We start from the raw sequence: 20,187 nt of genomic DNA, 5'->3' as shown, positions 1-20,187 counted from the left end.
ACAAATTGGATAATTGAGCTGAGTTCAACAAGGTGAAATTCAATAAAGACAAGTGCAAAGTACTTCACCTAGGAAGGAAAAAAAAATCAAATGCACAACTACAAAATGGGGAATAACTGTCTAGGTGGTAGTACTGAGGAAAAGGATCTCGGGGTTATCGTGGATCACAAATCGAAGACAAGTCATTAACATGATGCATATGTTAATGCAAAAGGCTAATATGATTCTGGGGTGTATTAGCAGGAGTGCTATATGTAAGACACAGGAGGCAACTGTCCCACTCTACTTGGCACTGGTGAGGCCTCAGTTGAGTACTGTGCCCAATTCTGGGCACCACACTTTAGGAAAGATGTGGACAAATTGGAGAGAGTCCGGAGGAGAACAACAAAAATGATAAAAGTTTTAGAAAACCTGACCCATGAGTAAAGGTTGAAAAAACTGGGCGTGTTTAGTCTTGAGAAAAGAAGACTGAGGGGTGACCTGACAACAGTCTTAACATGTTAAGAGCTGCTATAAAGGGGATGGTGATCAATTGTTTTCTATGTCCACGGCAGGTAGAATAAGAAGTAATGGACTTAATCTGCACCAAGGGAGATTTAGGTTAGATATTAAGAAAATCTTTCAAACTAGAAGGGTAGTTAAGCTCTGCAATAAGCCCCCAACAGAGGTGGTAGAGTCCCCATCATTGGAAGCTTTTACAAACAAGTTGGACAAACACCTGTCAGGGATGGTCCAGGATGGTTTACCTGGTCCTGCCATGGGGTACTGGGCTTGAATTGATAATTTCTCGAGGTCCCTTCCAGCACTACATTTCTATGATACTATGATGCCTTGCCTCAGTTTCCCCACCTATAAAACAATGATGCTTTAAGATCCTCAGATGAAAGGCCAGGAAAACTACTCCTATTAGTTTTAATTAATCTAAAAAGGTAGCCTCAGGCCACGACTTTTGTGTTTGTTTGTTTGAACTGGCAAATCTCTCAACTGGATTGCATATCAAATGACCTCTAAAGAGAGTATCAAAGCAAGCAAATTATGAAAGAGGAGCTCAAGGTTGGGTACCTATTGCATTAAGGATCTTTGTTGCCAGTTAATGGCATAGGAGTGATAGGAAGGAGTGGATAGAACTTTGATTTTTGTGTCTCTTGCATCTTTCCAGGGCTTCTCGCCACATTAATGGGCAAGCCCCCACATTTTCCTCAGGTCTAACAATATATGAAGTCTGAGGGCCAGGTTCTCTTTTCTACTGAAAACCTTTTGTGCTGCTTGATTATTAGGGCTGAAGGTCATTGGAAAGGTAATTTCCTCAAGCTCTGCATTAAGATTTTAGAATTTGCCTGTGACTTCACTGCCTCTTGGCTAAGAAACTCAAAAGGGCTTAACAGAAACATTAATAAAATCACTGAATATGTCTGTGGGTAGGTATTACCGCTGCCATTTTGTAGACAAGAAAAGACATTTTCATTTAATATTTTCAGAAGAATTCATTAATTTCGAGTGCCTAACCTGAGGACCACTAGGCCCTGATTTTCACCATGCACCACAACTCCAACCAAAGTCAACAGAACCAGTGGATGCTCAGCATCTCAGGAAAAGTCAGGCCCTGGCTAGTCTTCATCTTGGAAACCCAAAATGAGTGGACCCTCTTGAATATTTTGGCCACGGTCACACAGCAAATCAGTGACACGGCTAAACACAGAACCCAAGAGTCCAGATCCCCAGTTCTGTGTTCTGGTCACTAGATTACGCTGCTTCCCAGGATGGGTACTTCAGAGATATATATTACACTTGCGTCCAGAGGACCACAAACAAGATCAGTGCCCTATTGTTATACAAGCACATAGCAAGAAAGAGTCCCTGTCGCAAAGAGCTTGCTCCCTTCTCTGTTTAGAGGCTGCATCCTGAAATGCGAGCTGGGCACTACAGATGAGAAAGTCATCATAGAACTCCACACACCATTCACAAAATGCTGACAGCATCAATGAGGCAGATACAAATGTGCATTACAAGCATCACCGTCAACTCATACAAACAGCTGTAGGTCAGCAACAAAATGCAACATCTCTAGAGGGCAGGTATCATTCTGAAGACCCTATAAAGAGCAAACTGACTCCCTTTCCCAAGGAAACATTAACATCAGGTGGGGACACCTACAGAAACCATCATCACGTCCATCTTATTTGAGCCCTAATAGGTGAGATGAAGAAGCCTTGCTTGTATGGGTGAGGCTAAGATCCCCTTGAACTGCAAGCAGCAGGCACATTAAATGTAACGCTGCTAGATTTCATTCTGAATAATAGAAGCAGCAATGTTTCTCCCAGTGGCAGTAAACACGTTATTACAAACTATACAGAGTACCAGCATGGCACTCCCTCATTCAGAGACAGTCATTTCCTTGGAGATATACAAAGCATTCTGACTACAAGCACCCAAAACATAAAACTCCACCTGACAGCAACTGTGCAAGCAATGATTTCAAGCACAATGGAGGGAGATTAAAAGAAAACCAAGACGTGCCCTAACTACTCCATCCAAAAGTCAACATGATTGACTGTGGAGTCATCACCAGTGGGCACCTGAAGCTCCTAGGAGTTTGGGGGAAAAAGAGAGAGACAAAAATAATAGTGGGTTCTCCTTTTATTATTATTACTACTACTGAGATTATACAAAATTTTTAAAGCCATCTAGGAAATTTAAAAACAGAACTTCTGTTAAAATTACTGGAAGATCTGTATCTAATCCCTCTGGACTGCTTTAAATATCTCATCCAAAGACACCATGACCCATGAGAGCTATTAAGGCAGGCAGCATCATTTCTGTTAACATGCATTGCATTGCAAAACACTAGCAGGTGTGCTAACCGCTGCTGAAACACTCAGAACCGGTTAGAAAGGAAAGCGCAACTTGATTTTAAACTTGCAAGGCCCATCTTTGAAAGCCATTTGTCCATAGCGGCAAATACTATAGCTGGATTTTGAAAAGCAGGAGGGAGTGGGTAATGCTGTGGCCAAAAAGCAGCCTTCGTAGCTATGCAAGCCAAGCTAAGGGTACTCAAATCTAGAGAGTCAGGACATATGCCAGCCACTGCAGGAACACTTCCTCACACTACAACCATCCCAGTGCACAGAAACACACGACTGGTCATGTGCGTTATTACCTTCCCTGAAATATGGCTAGTCAATAGACCACCACCAGAGCCAGATACCAGACTTGATAGATCCAGTATAGCATCTCCTCTGTTACTGTCATCAGACATGATCCATGTCCTGGAGACTCCCTGCTTTAGTATCACGGAATTTTATCAGTCTTGCTCATTCACCCCAAATATTGCCCCTCAAAAGCCTTATCAAAGAGGGAGAAAATGAGGCTCTTCCTCCAACAGCAACAAGATACAGTGTCCCTTCCCCATGTTCCTTGTGCTCCAACTCACATTTCAGTTGAGCTGGGTAAGAAGGAAGCCTAGTCTTTCTAGGACTAAAAGGAAAAGGTGAGAAAAGCCCACAGACTGGATTTGATCAGTAGGGTTTTTACATACCTTATATGACTAGCCAGGCCATCTTGAACATTAGACAGTCCTGAGTCTGAAAGGGAATCTGAACAAACAGACACAGGAGACAGAGACCTCTCTTTCTCCTCAAGCAGATCAAGTTTCACCAAGGAGCTCGTCTCATCCTCTGAGTTATCCTCAGACACAGAGCCAAGGATGAAATGAGTGGGCAGGTTCAGCTCCAGGGGCTTCGTGGTAGGGGAGGACTCCTCCATAGTAACTCCGAAGTGGGCTCTTAGCGCTAAAAGAGAAAAAAGCAAGAGCTGAAGTTAGTATTAGCTCCTAGGGAAACAAGAAAGCCTTCAAAAGCAGGGTTCATTTGTGGCCAGACAAACACTGTTGAAATATCATGTCTGACATTGGGTAAGAGACCAGGATCCAGACTAGTCACTTGTACAAACAGAAAAGCCACTGAAATAACACAAGTATCAACGCAACTGATCATTCTAATCTGTTGCAAAAGCTGCTGGCTTAGACAAAGCTACAGGAAGGACAAACAATCCTTAAGCAGGCAAAACTTTTGTTAGAAAATTCATAGCTAGAAAACCAATATGGAGACCCTTATTAGTATTTAACATTTATATGTTGGTAGCGCTTAAAGGCCAACCAGGTTGGGGCCCACTGCACCAGACGCTGCACGAAAATACAAAACACAGCAGAGGAATGGGACAAACCAGCAGACTGGGGCGTGATGATAAAATCAGACATCCACTGGCAGTCTTTTACTTGGGACCAAACAGAGGGCCAATTCAAAGAGAGAAGGTTGGCTGTTTTACAAAATATAATACAAATGTTTGGTGCTGTGGTTGTTTTTCAAAAATCAATTGTTTACTGTATATTTTAAAGAGATAGTTGGATTTAATCCTCCCCCTGCGGCACTCCTAGCATTTTGCTAGTGCAAGAGAAACAATAAATGAAATTGACTAGTTTCCAAAAGTGAAATTTCCTAATCTGTCATCACCACCCAAACTAAGTGAAACACAAAGAGGAAACAAACAGCAAAAACTGTGTAAAGTAAATTAGACTGAGAAGTTTAACAACCTTGATGGTTTCAAGCATAGCACAGAGATTACTTAACATCACAGCATCCCTTTACAGGGGTCACTTCTGCTGTGAAAAGCTGATGCAAGATTAGTATTAAGTAATTGGTATTTGCAATAAATGAACTACAACACATAGGTATAAAAAAATTGCAAACACTTGTTTGTTTTTCCCTATGCATGCAATATATACCTAGCAATAAAAGAGGAATAGCAGCAAATACTTTCTCAGTCTTACATGATTTAGATGTGAACCTGGAAAATATTAAAATGGTAGATACTGATATGAAAGAATCGGCAATAAAACTTTGTAAGAGTGGGAAGTTTATTCTGCAAATTGGGAATCTCAGGCATTGAAGGTTTTGATCGATGTAGTATCAAAATGATGGAAGTTTTCAGGCTCGGTACAGAATTATGGCAGAAGACTTGATATCTGAGAGACTTCAGGATTCACTTAATATATTATAGAAGACAAAAAATGTGCATTATGGGCTCCTTGAAAGTCCTCCATTCACAAACCAGGCACAGCATGAGCAAGAGCAATTCGAGCTTTCCCTACACATTCCCCTGCCAAGGTGCCTCAACCTGATCCAGGAGGGATCAGCTCTAGGGGAGAGTTCAGTCTCCAGGACCCACTCAGCCCTGAATTTCACCCGTCTTTCTCAGATTACCCATCTGCACATTAGGGTGGTACAAGGCTTGGTAGCATGCTTTAATTTCTTCAGATGAAAGGCACTGAATAGTGCAAAGTTTTATCCCATTTATGTAAAAATCTTGAAATAAAACAGCATGTGCTCCTTCAAGGCCAGAAACGTTAGTGTGTCTGTGACAGGGCACAGGAACAGCAGCATGCAGGCAACGGGACCGAAACCTGTAATCTACTGAGTTCCTTGAACTTTCACTAAAGTAACAGAAGCTGTGAGTGTGCAAGATTGGGCCTAGGAGACAAGGGTGATACATTTAAGGAAGTGTATGCATAGGACGAGAGGCCTTCAGAAAAACCACTGTCAAACCTGGATACAGTAAAAAAATCAGAGAGGTGGTAATCTTAGCCACTTCCTAACACAAGATAATTATCCAGCTGTGGGCCATGCTGGAAACTTGCCAGGATTTCATCAAGAATAAAATGGAGCAGATTGAAGCTGGCCTCATACAGGGGTTCATCCCTTGGAGTAACAGGTCGTAGCAGGCACAACTGCATTTTGTCATGATCAGTCACCATGAGCCCACACTACTACACTTTCTCCACAGCATGGATCTCCTGGATACATCTCTCCTAATCAATTCAACACCATTGCAGGAGCCTTGGGCATTGCTGGCACACTGGTCTCTCCTGTTCTCTGCCTGTGGCACACAACAGTTCTGTCTGAGCACTGAAGTGCTTTAGCTTAACCCCCATAAGGGGGTTCTGGGATGAAGTTTGATTTTCTGTAATATTCAGGAGGGCAAAACTACATAATCTAATGGCCCCTTCTGGCCTTACACACTCTGATTGAGAGAACACAACTACCCTGGACCATCTTGTACAATTCCACACACTGCCTCCCCAGCTCTACGGCCTCAGACAACTAGATTGGGATTTAGCATTTAAAATGTTGGTTTATCTTATGTATAAGTGCAATGCTGACAGACTCCGATCAGCAGCAGCTGGGATCAAACCTGGGACCTCTGGAGCTTAATGCATGAACCACTATTGCATGAGCTAAAAGGCACATATTTCTTAGCCAAGGTTGTAGCAGACTCATCAATTTCTAACGGGTCTGGCTGCCACTAGAGGGGGACAGAGAGCCACACCAAGCAGGCATGGGTTAAATAAGGAATGAGCAAAAACCACAATCATTGAAGTAATTGACTGAATAATGTGAAATCAGCATAGAGCCACACATGGAAACACGATCAGATTAGGGACTGTTAACAATAACTAACCTCTTGTAATCGTTGCAATCTGAGTAGCTATCCACCTCCAAAACGAACTGGAAAAGAAGAGACAAACACCAATAAATATATAATAATACTTTTGATACACAGCTCCTGTAATCAGAGGCTCTCCAAGCTCTGTCAATCAATCACCACAACACTCTGTGAGACAGGTATGCTACTCAATGTATGGAGAGTGAAGGAGAGGCACAGAGAAGGTTAAATGACTTGCCCAAGGTCATACAGTGAGCCAAGAAGGGAATCCAGAATACCTGACTCACAGTCCCATGTTGGATCAACTATAGCCTATGCTTCCTCCTATTGGTCACTCACAAGACAATAGCTGGTAGTTTTGTGAGCAATTTGCGAACACACAACATCTAAAAGGACCATTCATTCGACCTGTATTTTTTGTTACTGCAGGATAGGGGGGGGGAAAAGGCAACTTGATTTTTTTTTCCCCAGTGTTTTTAAAAAAAAAACCAAGTTTAGTGCTGTGAAGAGAGGGAGTAAAAGCACTCACGGTGCAGTCAGGTGCCTTGGGAGCTTCTCCCACGCAGCTGTGCCAGTATGTCTCAAGCCTGTCTTTTGGAACCTCCTTCTATTACAGCCTGAAGCCTTTCACACAATCCTCCCACTGCACCTCCATCCTATCCTGCAGCAGCAAGTCCTAGTCTGGCCCTGGGTCTCCTACACAGCAGAGCCAAAGCATGTCAGCCCCATCCTGCGGCATTCACCTGAGCAGAGGCTGCCAATTGTGCTTAACTGTGCTCAACTGTGGAAGGAGAAGGAGACAAGCAGGGACTCTGAGGAGACCCAAACTCATTTTCAATTACAGTCTAAGACAAATAACAAAAAGCTAGCATGACTCAGGAAAAATACTCCCATCCATCCACATCTAGTGCCGAAAAAGACTTTAAAGTCATCCTACGCAACACACACATAGTTCTGAGTGGAGAGCCAGATATCTCCTTGTACAAGAAGGGCGACCTTTTACTAACCCTGGATAGATTTTCTTCTTGTAACTCAAAAGACTGCACTTTCAAGTACAACGTTTAAAAAAAAAATGTCATTAAGTTTCAGTTAAGATTGAAAATACAAATCAGTAACTTCAAAGAAAACTGCTGTAGTTTAAACAAAAAAGCAACTGTTGCGGAACCAGGAAATTCAAAGTGAAGGTTACAGTTTAAAAAAAAATGGAAGTATGGAAATGCACAAATAGCTGGGTTTTGGGTAGCCATGTGGGGATCAGAGGTAAGGCCACCCGAGCAATCAAAAAGTCTTGTCTGCATTGCAATTACAGCCACATTAGGAAAACTACAAGAATGTAGCAGAGTTCCCTTAACATGAACAATCTGGTCTGGTCTACACAGGCAAAACCAACTCACATTGTAACATGAATAGGACACAGTCATGTTGCAACTGGGGGTCTTTAACATAGCTATAATTGTAGTGTAGGCAAGACAATTTAATCCTAAACCACCACACTGTTTCTTTTCATCAGAGACGGAGAATTAAGAATGCATCTGACTGGCTTATTCAATCTTACTGTGATTGTGCATGGGTATATTATTTAGATCAAACTGTACCTGTGTTGACAACACAACCTCCTGGTTTCATTAGGGCCATATGCAGCCCATAAAAAAAAAAAACCCTGATGAATACTTAACCACTTTGTGATTATAAAGACTGTGTTTAGACAGTTTGGGGATTATAAAACCTATGTCAATGTACCTGTTTTGGTTGTTTGGTTTGGGTTTTGTTTTATTTTTTGAGGTGGGGGGAGCAATTATAAAACTTGCAACTATCTGCCCAGGGCAGAGATTAAACTGTTTGTGAAAACGCCTGCAAACTGAGCCACATGGGCAGATCCCTATTCTCTTCTATAGGTCTTGGCATACACATACATGAAAGGGTCTGTCCCTGCATCTTTGTTGTAGAATCAGGGTTTAAGTTATTAGCCCAAACTCTTCTCAACTAGCCAAAGGCACATTTACAGCCAACAAACCAAGGCCAAAACCTACACTAGACCTTCCAGGAAGGGCGGACAGGGACACCTTGTTTTTAAGACTCTCAACTCTCAAAAATGCCTTGTTCAATTTGCATCAAATTTGCCCCAAAAAATTCTACTCTGGCATCAAATCACACATGGAAAATTTCAGCTGTATTGATCTAGTATTGGCACAGTTAATATAGTGGGGGAAAATAATCTAGGTTCTGACATAAAGCTAGCTATGGAGAGAGAGAAGCTACTGTCTCAAACACTTAGCAATTATACAGTCTCATCTCAGGAGAGAAGGAACTTTATAAGCATTAACTAAGCCTTGGCCACTACTACTAGGCAAAATATTCTCTCTTTTTTGCAGATGAGGAAACTGAGGCATAGAGAGGCTAAGTGGCTTGCCCAACAATTCAGCGACAACCCACGAAACTCCTCATCCACACTCCAAATCACTTGACCATTCTTCCTGTCAGTGCATCGCCACTCAAAATCAATTATCAGTGCAACTCAATCCTCTTTGATAGGCCATGTAGTCTATAGCCAAAGCCACAAACGTTGTTTGTTTCGATTTCCATGAACAGCTCCTGGGCAGCTGGTAAGTAGCTATCCACTCCCTACTTGTTCTAAATATGTTGAAACTTTCTTATTTTTTCATTTTTTAAAACTGGATTTCAGCTTTGTTTTTTGCTCAAATGAACTGCAGCCCTTTCCAAAGGGCTTCTCAGAGAAGCCAGCTGGTTTTCATACTGTGGGAACAGGATTCTAAAATCCCAAGAAAACCTGGCCTGGTGTACGTTTTTCTTGAAAATTTAACTGTCCAAGTTTGAAATACACAATATGTTTAACTGTGCTTACGCTAAATACCTGGGTAAGGGCCTGATCCTGCACCACTAAAGTCAACCGGGAGTTTTGCATCGGACTTCAATGGGGGCTGGATTGGGCCCTACCAAAAGACTGGTCATATCCCCTTGACAGCAATGCTCTCCTGCTTTCTAAAATCCCTTATTCCCAGGAGGTTTCAGATGTTGTTAAAATAGTTTGCAAGGCAAACTTTGCAGAGACTGAGGTGACTAAAAATTGCACAGCAAGGTCCAGATTTAGACCCTGATCCTACAGAGAGTTAAGCACATGCACAATTTTATTCACATTGGGACCACTCATGTGAATAAAGTTACACCAGGGCATAAGTCTTTGTAGGATTCGAGTCACATTCTCCTTTTTGTTCTCCCTCCAGATCAAATTAACTAAAAGATGGAAAATTTGTTTTTCCAATTGCCCAGCACTGCAGACTCAACAAGGAATCTACAAGCCAAGCTGTGCTCTTTAGGTAATAAAGACTTTGCGATAATGGTGATGATGCTCAAAGCAGGGCAGAACCCAGAGCTCACTCTTCCAGAGCTGCATGAACTAACACTAGTAAAAGATTACTTTGTCAGAAGAGAAGTGAACACAAAGAATTGGGAGGCAGACACAGGGAGCAAAGCTGTGAAGAACAATTGGGCCTATCAAGTGTGTAAGAAAGTAATTTTTCTCCCTCTGAAATGCCATTTAGAGTGACACTGATGTAATTTTGGCTCAAATTTCACTTTTATTTAAAGAAAAACCTTTTACAAAACTATTTCTGAAGTGAATTACTTTATTGATTTCTTTTTCACTTCAGGGAAAACAAACTGAATGGATTTTTTTAAAAATTAGAATAGTGTCTCCACAACACTTTGAAGAGGTAAAGCACAATATAAATTCTAATAAGAATGATAATGAATTCAAGCAATCCTAAAAAAATATATACAGCATTACCACCATTGACAACCAGAAAGTAAAAGTGACTAGAAAACAACAATAAAACTGACCAGTCCTGTTACAGTTGGTTTGCTTTCGCTGAATTTGAAGGTGAGCAGCACATGCATCTAGACTAACGTTGGAAGTCAGTTTCCGGATCAACAGAGGATGAAATCGCACACTTAGGGGTAACGTCACAACTTCTTCAAGGATACCTAGGTATGCGGGTGAGCATCAGGAAAGCCACATCTATCTGCCTAGGTTCCTAGGACATGCCCAATACCACTGCATCTGAGGACTGACTCTGGAAGCCCACTTCTGCCAACAGACATCACCACAGAATTAATGGGCCACCATCCTGAGCGGTCTCTTAATCTGAACCAAGAGGACAAAATCAGACCACAGAATCACCCAGATATAACTCAGGAGATAATGTTTGTACTTCTCATATGTGTCTCTTGGACTGTGGTTTTCATCTCGAGGCCAAAAGACCAAACACATCAAGACACTTGATCAAGTGCAAGTAGTCTCTCGGCCTATTAAAGGCTATGATCTGCTTTTTCCATTCCCTCCACCCCAGATTTTATTCCCTCTCCATTTATACTAGTTTCCTTCTAGTTTATCATTTGTTCTGCAGTTTCAGTGGGATACTACCTACTTCCTGTCCTAAACTGCTCTGCACTACTGAACAGCTGTCAAACGTAGCGTACCGTAAAGTGCTTTTGGATATTTGGATTCTACTCCTTTTAAACCTCCCAGTATATTTCACTCTACAACTCTCAATAGTTTAAAATAAAATCTTGATTATGAATAATAGACCCAATTCAGCAATCCATACACATACAGCAAAGCACTTAAGCATGTACCCAAATCCTATAAAAAAAATCAATGAGATTAAGAACATGCTTAAGTGCTTTGCTGAAGTCCCATTTACTTCAATGGGATTTAGGCACATGCTTAAGTGTTTTCCTGAACAGTAGTGGATTTAAACACAGGCTATAATGTTTCCCTCTGATATCTGCCTCCTTACCTGACTTCAGAGAATGTTCTTTCCAAAGAGTCAGCTAGTCATTTCCTCCCAGAAGAATGGGAAGAGTCTATTCAAATTAGGGAAAGCAAAGTATATATGCTAAAATAAAGCTAAATATGTAAATTCATCCTATCTAAGTCACAGGGGCTGCACTAGGGAAGGAATATAAGCCAGTGAATTTTAAATGTGAACCATATTACAGAGCATCTTCCCAAAGACTTCTGAGAAATGTTCTGTTACATTGACAGAGTTTTACAATGGGATCCAAGGATCCAAAAGCATTGTAAATAAACATCTTGAGATGGGGAGGAAGCAGCTGCATGCAGTAACCTGGATCTGAACCAGAGGAGTCAATCAATTTTCTTTCTGGATCCAATACATGCCAGTGTGGCTGCAGAGAGCGTGTGGTCTTGCCTGCATTACATCTTCTCCCACGGGGAGGCGGGTGAGTGACAGGGGGCCAGAGATCTCTTTTGCAGGATCTAAAACTTCCATGCTTGAGCCCCCTCAGGCATTTAGTATTATGATGATGAATTATTTGTATTGCAGTAGTGCCTAGGAGGTCCATTCATACTGGGCGCAGTACAAAACAGGACAAAAGGATAGTACCTGCCCACATACTAGGGTTTCCACTACTGTCCCAGCCGTTTCCTTATCTCCAGATGTTTATTTAGAGTCCTCACATTTATTTACTTTAGATTAAAAGGGATTTTGATTATTATTGTATTCAAAGGAAGAGGCAGAAAAATATAAACAATGGCAATAATAAGTAAACAAAGAGCACATCCACAGTATCCCAGGGACCAGAGCTAAGAGAGCATACACACACTATGAAAGAATCTTCCCACATGGCCAGATTTTATTAACAATGCCTTAAGACACACAAGCAATTAAAAAGATACCCTGCAGCTCCTTAAACTACGATCTCCCAGTCACTCTTGAACATATTGGGAATGTCATGCAGCCCACAAACAACAGGCCTGGGCTATTTACAGGCAATCTTCCCCTGCCCATCCCCTTTGCGTCACACTGAAACTTGAGCTGCAAGAAGCCCTACTCCTGTGTTATGTCCATTCACTCTCACTGCCACCAGGGACTTCCCCTTAGCACGTTGTGACCATATGTACAGCGCATGCTACAGGAAAAGGCAAAAGCAAACAGAGGGAATCGCAGCATCTCAATCCACTAGTCCCCCACATCCTGTGTGCATGAAGAGTGCCCCACAAAGCCTGGTAAGGCCACTACCAGGGCACTGACAACACACACACATGCACCCTGCCATTTACCATCACCTATCCTCTCTCAGGCATCCCCATCTGCCCCAATAAACCTCACCATCCACACCCCACTCCTTATAACCTATCCACAGCTCATGTTCCCCAGCCCTAGCAACAGAGCTCATGAGAACATTATGCCACCCCAATCACACCTACCTACCCCATAGCAAGGCTGAGGAGGCCATTCACACTCAGTTCTCCTTCCTCTAACCATCCCTAACAGCTCACTCACCTCCCCCCACACAATCACATTTAAATTACCCCCAATCCAGCATCAAAACTGGGGGGAATATTTCCCTGTATTCCCTTATTTCCAATCCTCTACCGTGGTTAATATATTACTACATTTTCTGGAACTGGGGTATCCCTGCCAGGCTGGGGGGGGGTCCCTCCACTTCCTAGAGCATTCGGGATCCCCACCACCCCAGGGGAATCCCCCCCCCCATTTCCTAGAGCACTGAGGATCTTATCCAGCCCAGAGACCCTCCCATTTTCTAAAACATTGGGGATCCCGCCGGGCCAGAGTCCTTCCCCACCAACATCACTTCCCGGGGGTCCCCGCCGGGCCGGGCCTGAGCGCCCCCCCCCCACTTCCCGGGGGTCCCCGCCGGGCCTGAGGGCCCCCCCCCACTTCCCGGGGGTCCCCGCCGGGCCGGGCCTGAGGGCTCCCCCCCACTTCCCGGGGCACCGGGGATTCCCACCAGGCCTGAGCCCCCTTCCCGGGGGTCCCCGCCGGGCCGGGCCTGAGCGCCCCCCCCACACTTCCCGGGGGTCCCCGCCGGGCCGGGCCTGAGCGCCCCCCCCCACTTCCCGGGGCACCGGGGCTCCCCGCCGGGCCGGGCCGGGGGAAGCGCTCTCCCCGCGCCCCGGGGAGCCCCGCCTGGGCGCAGAGCGGACCCGCTCACCTCAGGGTGCCGGCCGAGATGGGGCGATGCCCCCGGGCCCGCCTGCCCGGCGCTGGCTGCTGATGCCGCTGCTGAGGAGATGGCTGACACACACGCTCCCATTCACTGTTCCGCCGGCTCCGCCCCCTCGCGCCGGCTCCGCCCCTCCCCGCGCGCTGACAGCTCCCTCGCCCACTGAGGTGGCGTGACGGGAGAGGAAACCTCAGGTCATTCCCCTCTGACCCCGCCTCACTCCCCCCCCTCCCGTGAGGCGCTCTCCCTTCCCATTGGCGGCCGGCTCTCACTCCGGGTGGGTGTGACCAATGGCAGAGGCTGGGGGGCGTGGCCAATGAGATGTCGTCTATGGCCTGAGCGGCCCTGGCTGCTCTCCCACTGGCTCCGGCGGCAGAGGGAGGCGCCGGCTCGGTGTCCTCTGGTGACACCGACCGGGCTCCTCCGCTGTTAACCCCCTGGGGGCCCTCGGCAGGCTGCTGGAGGACCTGAACTCTACATCTCCCCCTGGGCTGAGCCTGGCTGGGGCTGCGGCTGAAGGGCACCGGCGCTCGCAGCAGTGGCCAAATTTTCGGGGGATGCTCCATCGAGGGTGCAATTAAAAAAAAAAAGTAGGGCTGATCCTGTAAAATGGGGAGTTTGGGTGCCAGTCAATATCCCCCACCTCCACTAGTTTTCCCTGCAAAGGGGCAGCCCAGGACACTGCAATCTCACGCAGGCAGTGCCATACACTCTGACACCCCTAAAGGCTTTGCACATGTCAACACCACCTCTGAAATATAACTGAGGGACATTTGGGACATCTGAGGGAATTTGTTCCTTTTGTCATGAACAAGCAATTATTTATTAGGATGGGAGGACACGTGGGCAAATACAGGAGCAAAAATATTTGAGACTCTTGCTGTGAATAAAATCTGCCATATCTGCACTCTCTTTTATTCTCTTACTCACAAACATTTGCCTGCGCAAGACTATTTGCAAGAATGTGTGCCAAAAGTGTCACAAATAACCTTGCGAGTACTTGTTGGTAGTTGCACCAGAATGACTCACATAGCAATTTTGATAAGCTCCTTTTTATTAAATGCACAATAGGTTAGACCGATTACAAATGTTTGTGGATTATTCGTGAACAGGAAAAGGCATCACTCCTCTATATAAAATTTAGATCATCCAGTCAGAGGAAGAAATAATATAATCTGACTCGAGCGACCAATCCTATGTCTTGAATAGCCACAGTGACTCACAGCAACCAGTCTTCAAACAAACCAGGGACTTGACGTCCAGACAAAATATTCAAATCAAAGGGAATAAAGCACAAATTCATACAAAAAAACACATTCATGGCTCATTTATGAACAGGAAAAAAGGGATACTTCCCTGCTCTTCCTGAAAACAAATCTTCACATGAAACAGAAAGTCTTTTAAAAATATAATTAAAAAAACCGCAATGTCATCCCCTGAACAGTTTCCCAAATTCAGATTTACACTCAAAGGAACACATTGTCACCACTCCCTAATAATAAGTATTATTAACAAAGTTACAGAGCCTCAAACAGGAATTTCCAGACTTTTGTTAGATGGTTGGTGTTTGTATTCACACACTCCTTGTAATAACAGCTAAAGCACATCAAATCCATCCTCAACTCCTACACTAGCTTCTCATAGAATACCATGTCAAATTCAAGGTGTCAAGCATTATTTTCAAGGTGTTGCACCGAGGTTGCCTAAAAAATGGCCTAAATCTCCAGGATGTGGACGGTGGTTGACAATTCTACTCTTCCCCTGAAATGTACACTGCCCTTTTAAAGCTTGTCTGTGTGGGAGACAGCTTTCTCACGGCTAGCTCAACTGTAGAATGAACTCCCACAGGAGCAAATGATTGTTACAAATGTCACCAACTTTTCCAAGTGCATGGTGCAGTTCTTCATGTGTAATATAAACAAAACACACAGCGTACATATACATTTATTTAAAACCCACTCACCCACACCGAGAGGATGAGAAAGAGAATGAACCACGTGTGACGGATATTCGTAATGTCACTTACCATACCACTGGAAGGTGCTCAGATATCATGGTGATGAAGGCTGTATATGAACCTGAATAGAATAGAAGGTTCCCAATCCTGAAACTACATCTGCACAGGTGAAACCTTGTATACACATTGGAGTCCTGTTCAAGTCATTGGAGTACTATGCAGGTACTGGTCTCCTTGCACAGGTGCAGTTAGAGGACTGGGCCCTCCATGACTAGTTCAAATAGATGTTTATAAAATGTATTGAGTTTCTAACACCCTGAACACAGAAACTAGCAACAGAATTTAGATAGATAAAAAGGGGGATAGTTCTTTAACCACTGTCTATCTAAAAAGTGAATTGCTGAGCGTCAAAGAACAAATTGGAGAATAGGCAAAGGTTAAAAGTAAAAAAAATAAAAATTAAATTGTGCTTCATTGCACAATTATAGTCTGGCCTGCATGTTATCTATTTGAGTTCCCAGCCTGTAGACAAATCAATCGGACAACTCAAATATAAAGTTACTCAGGGGTATAAGAGTTTTCAGGGTTGTGGCCTTAGGTCATTGCCCAAAATACTTATATATCTTTTTTACTGTAACTTGGCTGTTCTGATTTCAAAAGTGTTGAACACCCATAACTCCTTTTGAAGACAGTGGGAGCTGTGGGTTCTTGGCACTTCTATATAAATAATATTTCCAGGGTTGTTTTATTTAGTCCCAGTTTGGGCTGTTGTCTACTCACTGCTCTCTAGACACTATCACATAACTTGAAAGATATTCTAAATTACTGTCACAGCCACACTAGCAACTGTGGAAAATTACCCATACTCATCCCTCTCAAACATCTCATTTTACTTTCAGACTGATAGCTGTATGGTTCTTCACTTTTATTATGCCATATTATATCAGCAATGTCAATTTATTAAACTGAAACTGACACTTTTTAAGTAGTAAGCCTGTGTATCTTAAAGCTTTTCATTCTCTTGGACTCTTAGCTTGATCTGTTATTTTCAGTATTGATCCCACTCCCAAGGGTTCAGATCTGGAAAATGCCTATCTGGAACTGGTCAAAACATTTGTTGTAAAAAAGTGTATCTGACAAATTGAGAAAGGTTAGTGTGTAACAGCTTAATCCTCTGAGATACTGAGCACTCCCAACTTACACTGAAGCAAGTAAAAGTCAAGTGCACTCAGCACCCCATATGATTGTGTCCTAAATCGCTATTTCTAATTACATACAAAACTTGAATGACTCGAGTTGCTTTAGTCATGGAAGGGGCACCAGGGACCTTAGAGATAATAGAGAGAAAAGTTGTTACATTGCTTAACAGACCAGGTTTATTTCCAAATTTGCCTAAATTAAAGACAAAAAATGAAACCGATTACAACAGGCGGTTGGTAAATCTTTTCTGGTGAACTGAGCCCTTTGGTCATGCTAAAACCTGCATTGTGTCTGCCCTGCCAATTTTATCCATTCAACCCCTTAACACTATTTCAGTGCTGCTGGAAGGGTGATTGCCACACATATTTAGACCCTGTGGCAATTCTAGAAAACAATGGAATGAGGATCATAGTAAAATGTAGGCTGGGAATGTATTACTGACAAACAGTAATAACGTCAGCCTTGGCCAAGCTTCAGACTCAGCCTAGAAGCAGGATTATTATTATTATTGTAACACTTAACATTTACCTAAGGCTTTTTTATCCATGGATCTCTTAGCACTTTTAATACCCCATTTTACAGATGGGGGAAAATGAGGCATATAGAAGTCAAGTGACTCCCCCAAAATACTGTTATTTAACTTTAAATACATTTATAAAATAAAACCCTGTGTTAAATATCTTGTGTGTTTTCTGCTGGTTTCACTGTAGTCAGTGGCAAAATTCCCTTGTCTTCAGTGGAAGCAGAAGCTAGCAGAATACGGTGTAATGTTAAATACAATTTGGGAGAATTGTAGTAATTGATGTAGAAGGAATATACTATTGAAAGAAGGAAGGAACACGCTATCAATTGTTAACAGCCACTGTGATCCCAATCCTGCACCCATGAGAATGATGAGTTTTGCCACTGATTGAGCTGGGAGCAGGACTGGGCCCTACATTTCAATCTGTTTTAGACTGGAGAGGTAAGGAAGAGCTGACAGTTATGAACCTATTAAAGATTCAAAATCTGGCCAGTCATAACACATTTTATAATAGAGCCACAAAGTATCAGATAGGCCTCTGTAATACTATCAGGCACAGGCATGAGGCACAAAGTTCCAGTACAAACTTCTCTGTAATTCACCAAGTGTTCCGACTGCAGGTTTTCCTTTGTGACCATCTTTTAAACATGATTTCACCTTAACCATAACTAGGGATACAAACGACTTAAGAGTTTGTATCCATTTTTCTCTTTGATTCTCTGTTTATCACACTGAGAATTTTTTCATCACTCTTCAGGATAGATTTGTTCTGATTGGTCTTATAAATATATGCACTGTACTTACTATGCACATGGAAAAAGCAATCAGTGCATTTTTTACTTAAAAAATGTGTAGCCTTAAAAGTGCAAGTAAAAACATTTTGAAAAGTAAACTGAAAGTTTTATTACCTACAATGATCTAAGTTCAGGGTTCCAAGTCTCTCCCACAGCAGCTGATGACAACCTCCTCAGTGGCAAGGGAGCACAAGAGATCTGAAGTGTTCTTGATGCCCTCAATTCTGGCAGAGAACACAGAATTCAGGTCCGGGAAGGTAAGTAAAAAAGGAAAGGGTTTTATATTATTTTGCTTTCAAACAGTTATTTGTCATTGTTAATAACTATTTCTTTAGAAAGTTTTAATAGATTTACAAAAATGTGTTGTGTAAATCTCAGAAATAAAACTTACATTGAGCTTATCTTTTTGTTTAGAGAAACGTTATGCAGTAATATAATCATCAGATCATTCTGTTTAACTGGGTATGTGTCATTTTAAGCTTATCCATGCGTGTTTATTGCTTTTAAGTTCTTAAAGAGATTTCTGTTTATTTAAAAGCATTCTGGTTGTCTTTTAAAAATAGAACTAATATGTTTATGTCAACATTCTTTTGCTGGGTTGTGATGCAAACAGCAGCGCTAATAAGAAAGTGAAACTGACCAGTAGTAATACAGTAATATTTAGCCCACACAGGGCTCTTTTCATACAAATATCTCATTGTACGGTAGCATCACTAGCCACTGTGGCATCGGAAAAAGTAGAGTTCTGAAATGGTGAAAGGAAATGAGATTTTGAAAATACATTTTAAACAATCACTACTGAAGATTTTACTAGTAACAGAGGGAGGGATTTGGAACTTTTAATATGATTTTTATCTTGAGATCATCCCATGGCTAGTGTGAAAATGCAGCTATAAATGAAACTGGAGCACAGAGAAGTATCTGGCCCAAACTTTTTCAAAATTGTTCCGTCCTAACACACATCACAAATTTTGGAAACATACCGGTACTTCCTCATACCACTTTAAAACTCTCTTATGGGGGTGATAGCCTCCTTTCTAAAGCACAATGAGACCTATGGATGAACTATGCTCTATAGAAGCGACGTATTCATTATTATTGTTGCTGCTGTACATGCAAGCTTTTCCCACTATCTTAAAAAAATAAAACCCCTCTGACCTTATCAATACTTACAACAAAGCTAGCTTGGGTATCTAGAACACAAGTCATTTGAAAAGCAAGGATTAATCTGAGATTCATTAAAAATATACTATCCTTCATTCTACGATCAAATTAAACAGCAAGTGGACATTTGAGTTTTGAAAAAGGAGAAATTTTAGCTGAAAAGGTTCTCTCAGCGCCACCTTGTGTCAGAAATAGAAAAATCCAGTTTCTAACACAAGCTGTATTAGCACATCTGGGGTTACCAAGCTTATTGGTGAAAGTAGCAACCTAGCATTCTGGTTAGACTCCCAGTTATTGCCAGATGGTCAACTTTCCATGGTAACCAAGACACTGTTTTTTCCCATTTGGCTAAGAAAGTGAAACTTTCTCCTTCTGATGTAGGCTATATCACTGCAATTCATAGCTTTGCCATCTTCAGACTAGAGATTACTACACTGCACTTTGGCTATTGTTCCGCCTCAAATCCATCCAGAAACTAAAGCTAGTGTAGAATGTGGCAGCCCACTTGTTAATCCTACTGTGAGGATATTGCAAGAATGTTTCATAATCTGCACTGGCTGTGTGTGGATTTCTGGAGAGAGTTTATGGTATTGACCCAAAAAACCATAAATGACTGGCCTTCCTGAGATGCCTCTTTTCCCCCCATGTGACATTGTTGCATCGGAGATTCCTACAGCATTTAGAACATATCCCTAAGATTATAAAAGAGAGGGGGCTGCTGGCAGGGCATTCTACAGAGGGCCCTTTTCTTGTGGAACGCACTCATCCTGCCCTTGATCCAAAATGGCCCAACTCATCTGACCTTCAGGGCACATTGTAACACTCATCCTTTTAAAAGACCTTTTGGGGAAAAGTAGTTTTATTGGCGGGAGGACGTGATATTTATTTTATTTTATCTAGGCCATATGGTGTATTTAGCTATTACTATTCTCTGAGAACCAGAACCCTACATTTTGCTTACTCTGTTTTGAAGTTAATTGTCAGGGGGCAGAATGCGAGAGCCCACACTTCTTGTAGTTTCACAAATCTAAATAAAGACT

At 42.6% G+C, this 20,187-nt stretch overlaps 1 protein-coding gene across 5 annotated transcripts in view; it reads right to left on the bottom strand.

The window, feature by feature from the left end:
* Positions 1 to 18,206, bottom strand: part of ACACA (acetyl-CoA carboxylase alpha) — a 190,010-nt gene extending 171,804 nt beyond the window's left edge. For 3 of the 5 annotated variants that reach the window (XM_044993766.1, XM_044993765.1, XM_044993767.1), the window contains exons 1-2: positions 6,514 to 6,529; positions 3,536 to 3,788 (exon numbers count right to left, since the gene is read on the bottom strand). In XM_044993766.1, the coding sequence (XP_044849701.1) occupies positions 3,536 to 3,762 (227 nt within the window). In that variant the 5' untranslated portion in view covers positions 3,763 to 3,788; positions 6,514 to 6,529. Of the gene's footprint in view, positions 1 to 3,535; positions 3,789 to 6,513; positions 6,561 to 13,497; positions 13,560 to 18,097 lie in introns of those variants that run through there. The other 2 variants (XM_044993768.1, XM_044993769.1) reach the window with 2 other exon arrangements.
* Between the last annotated feature and the right edge of the window lie 1,981 nt (positions 18,207 to 20,187).

The sequence above is a fragment of the Mauremys mutica genome, chromosome 19, assembly GCF_020497125.1.
Source record: "Mauremys mutica isolate MM-2020 ecotype Southern chromosome 19, ASM2049712v1, whole genome shotgun sequence".
Classification (NCBI taxonomy): domain Eukaryota; kingdom Metazoa; phylum Chordata; order Testudines; family Geoemydidae; genus Mauremys; species Mauremys mutica.
This window is presented reverse-complemented; position numbering and strand designations above follow the sequence as displayed.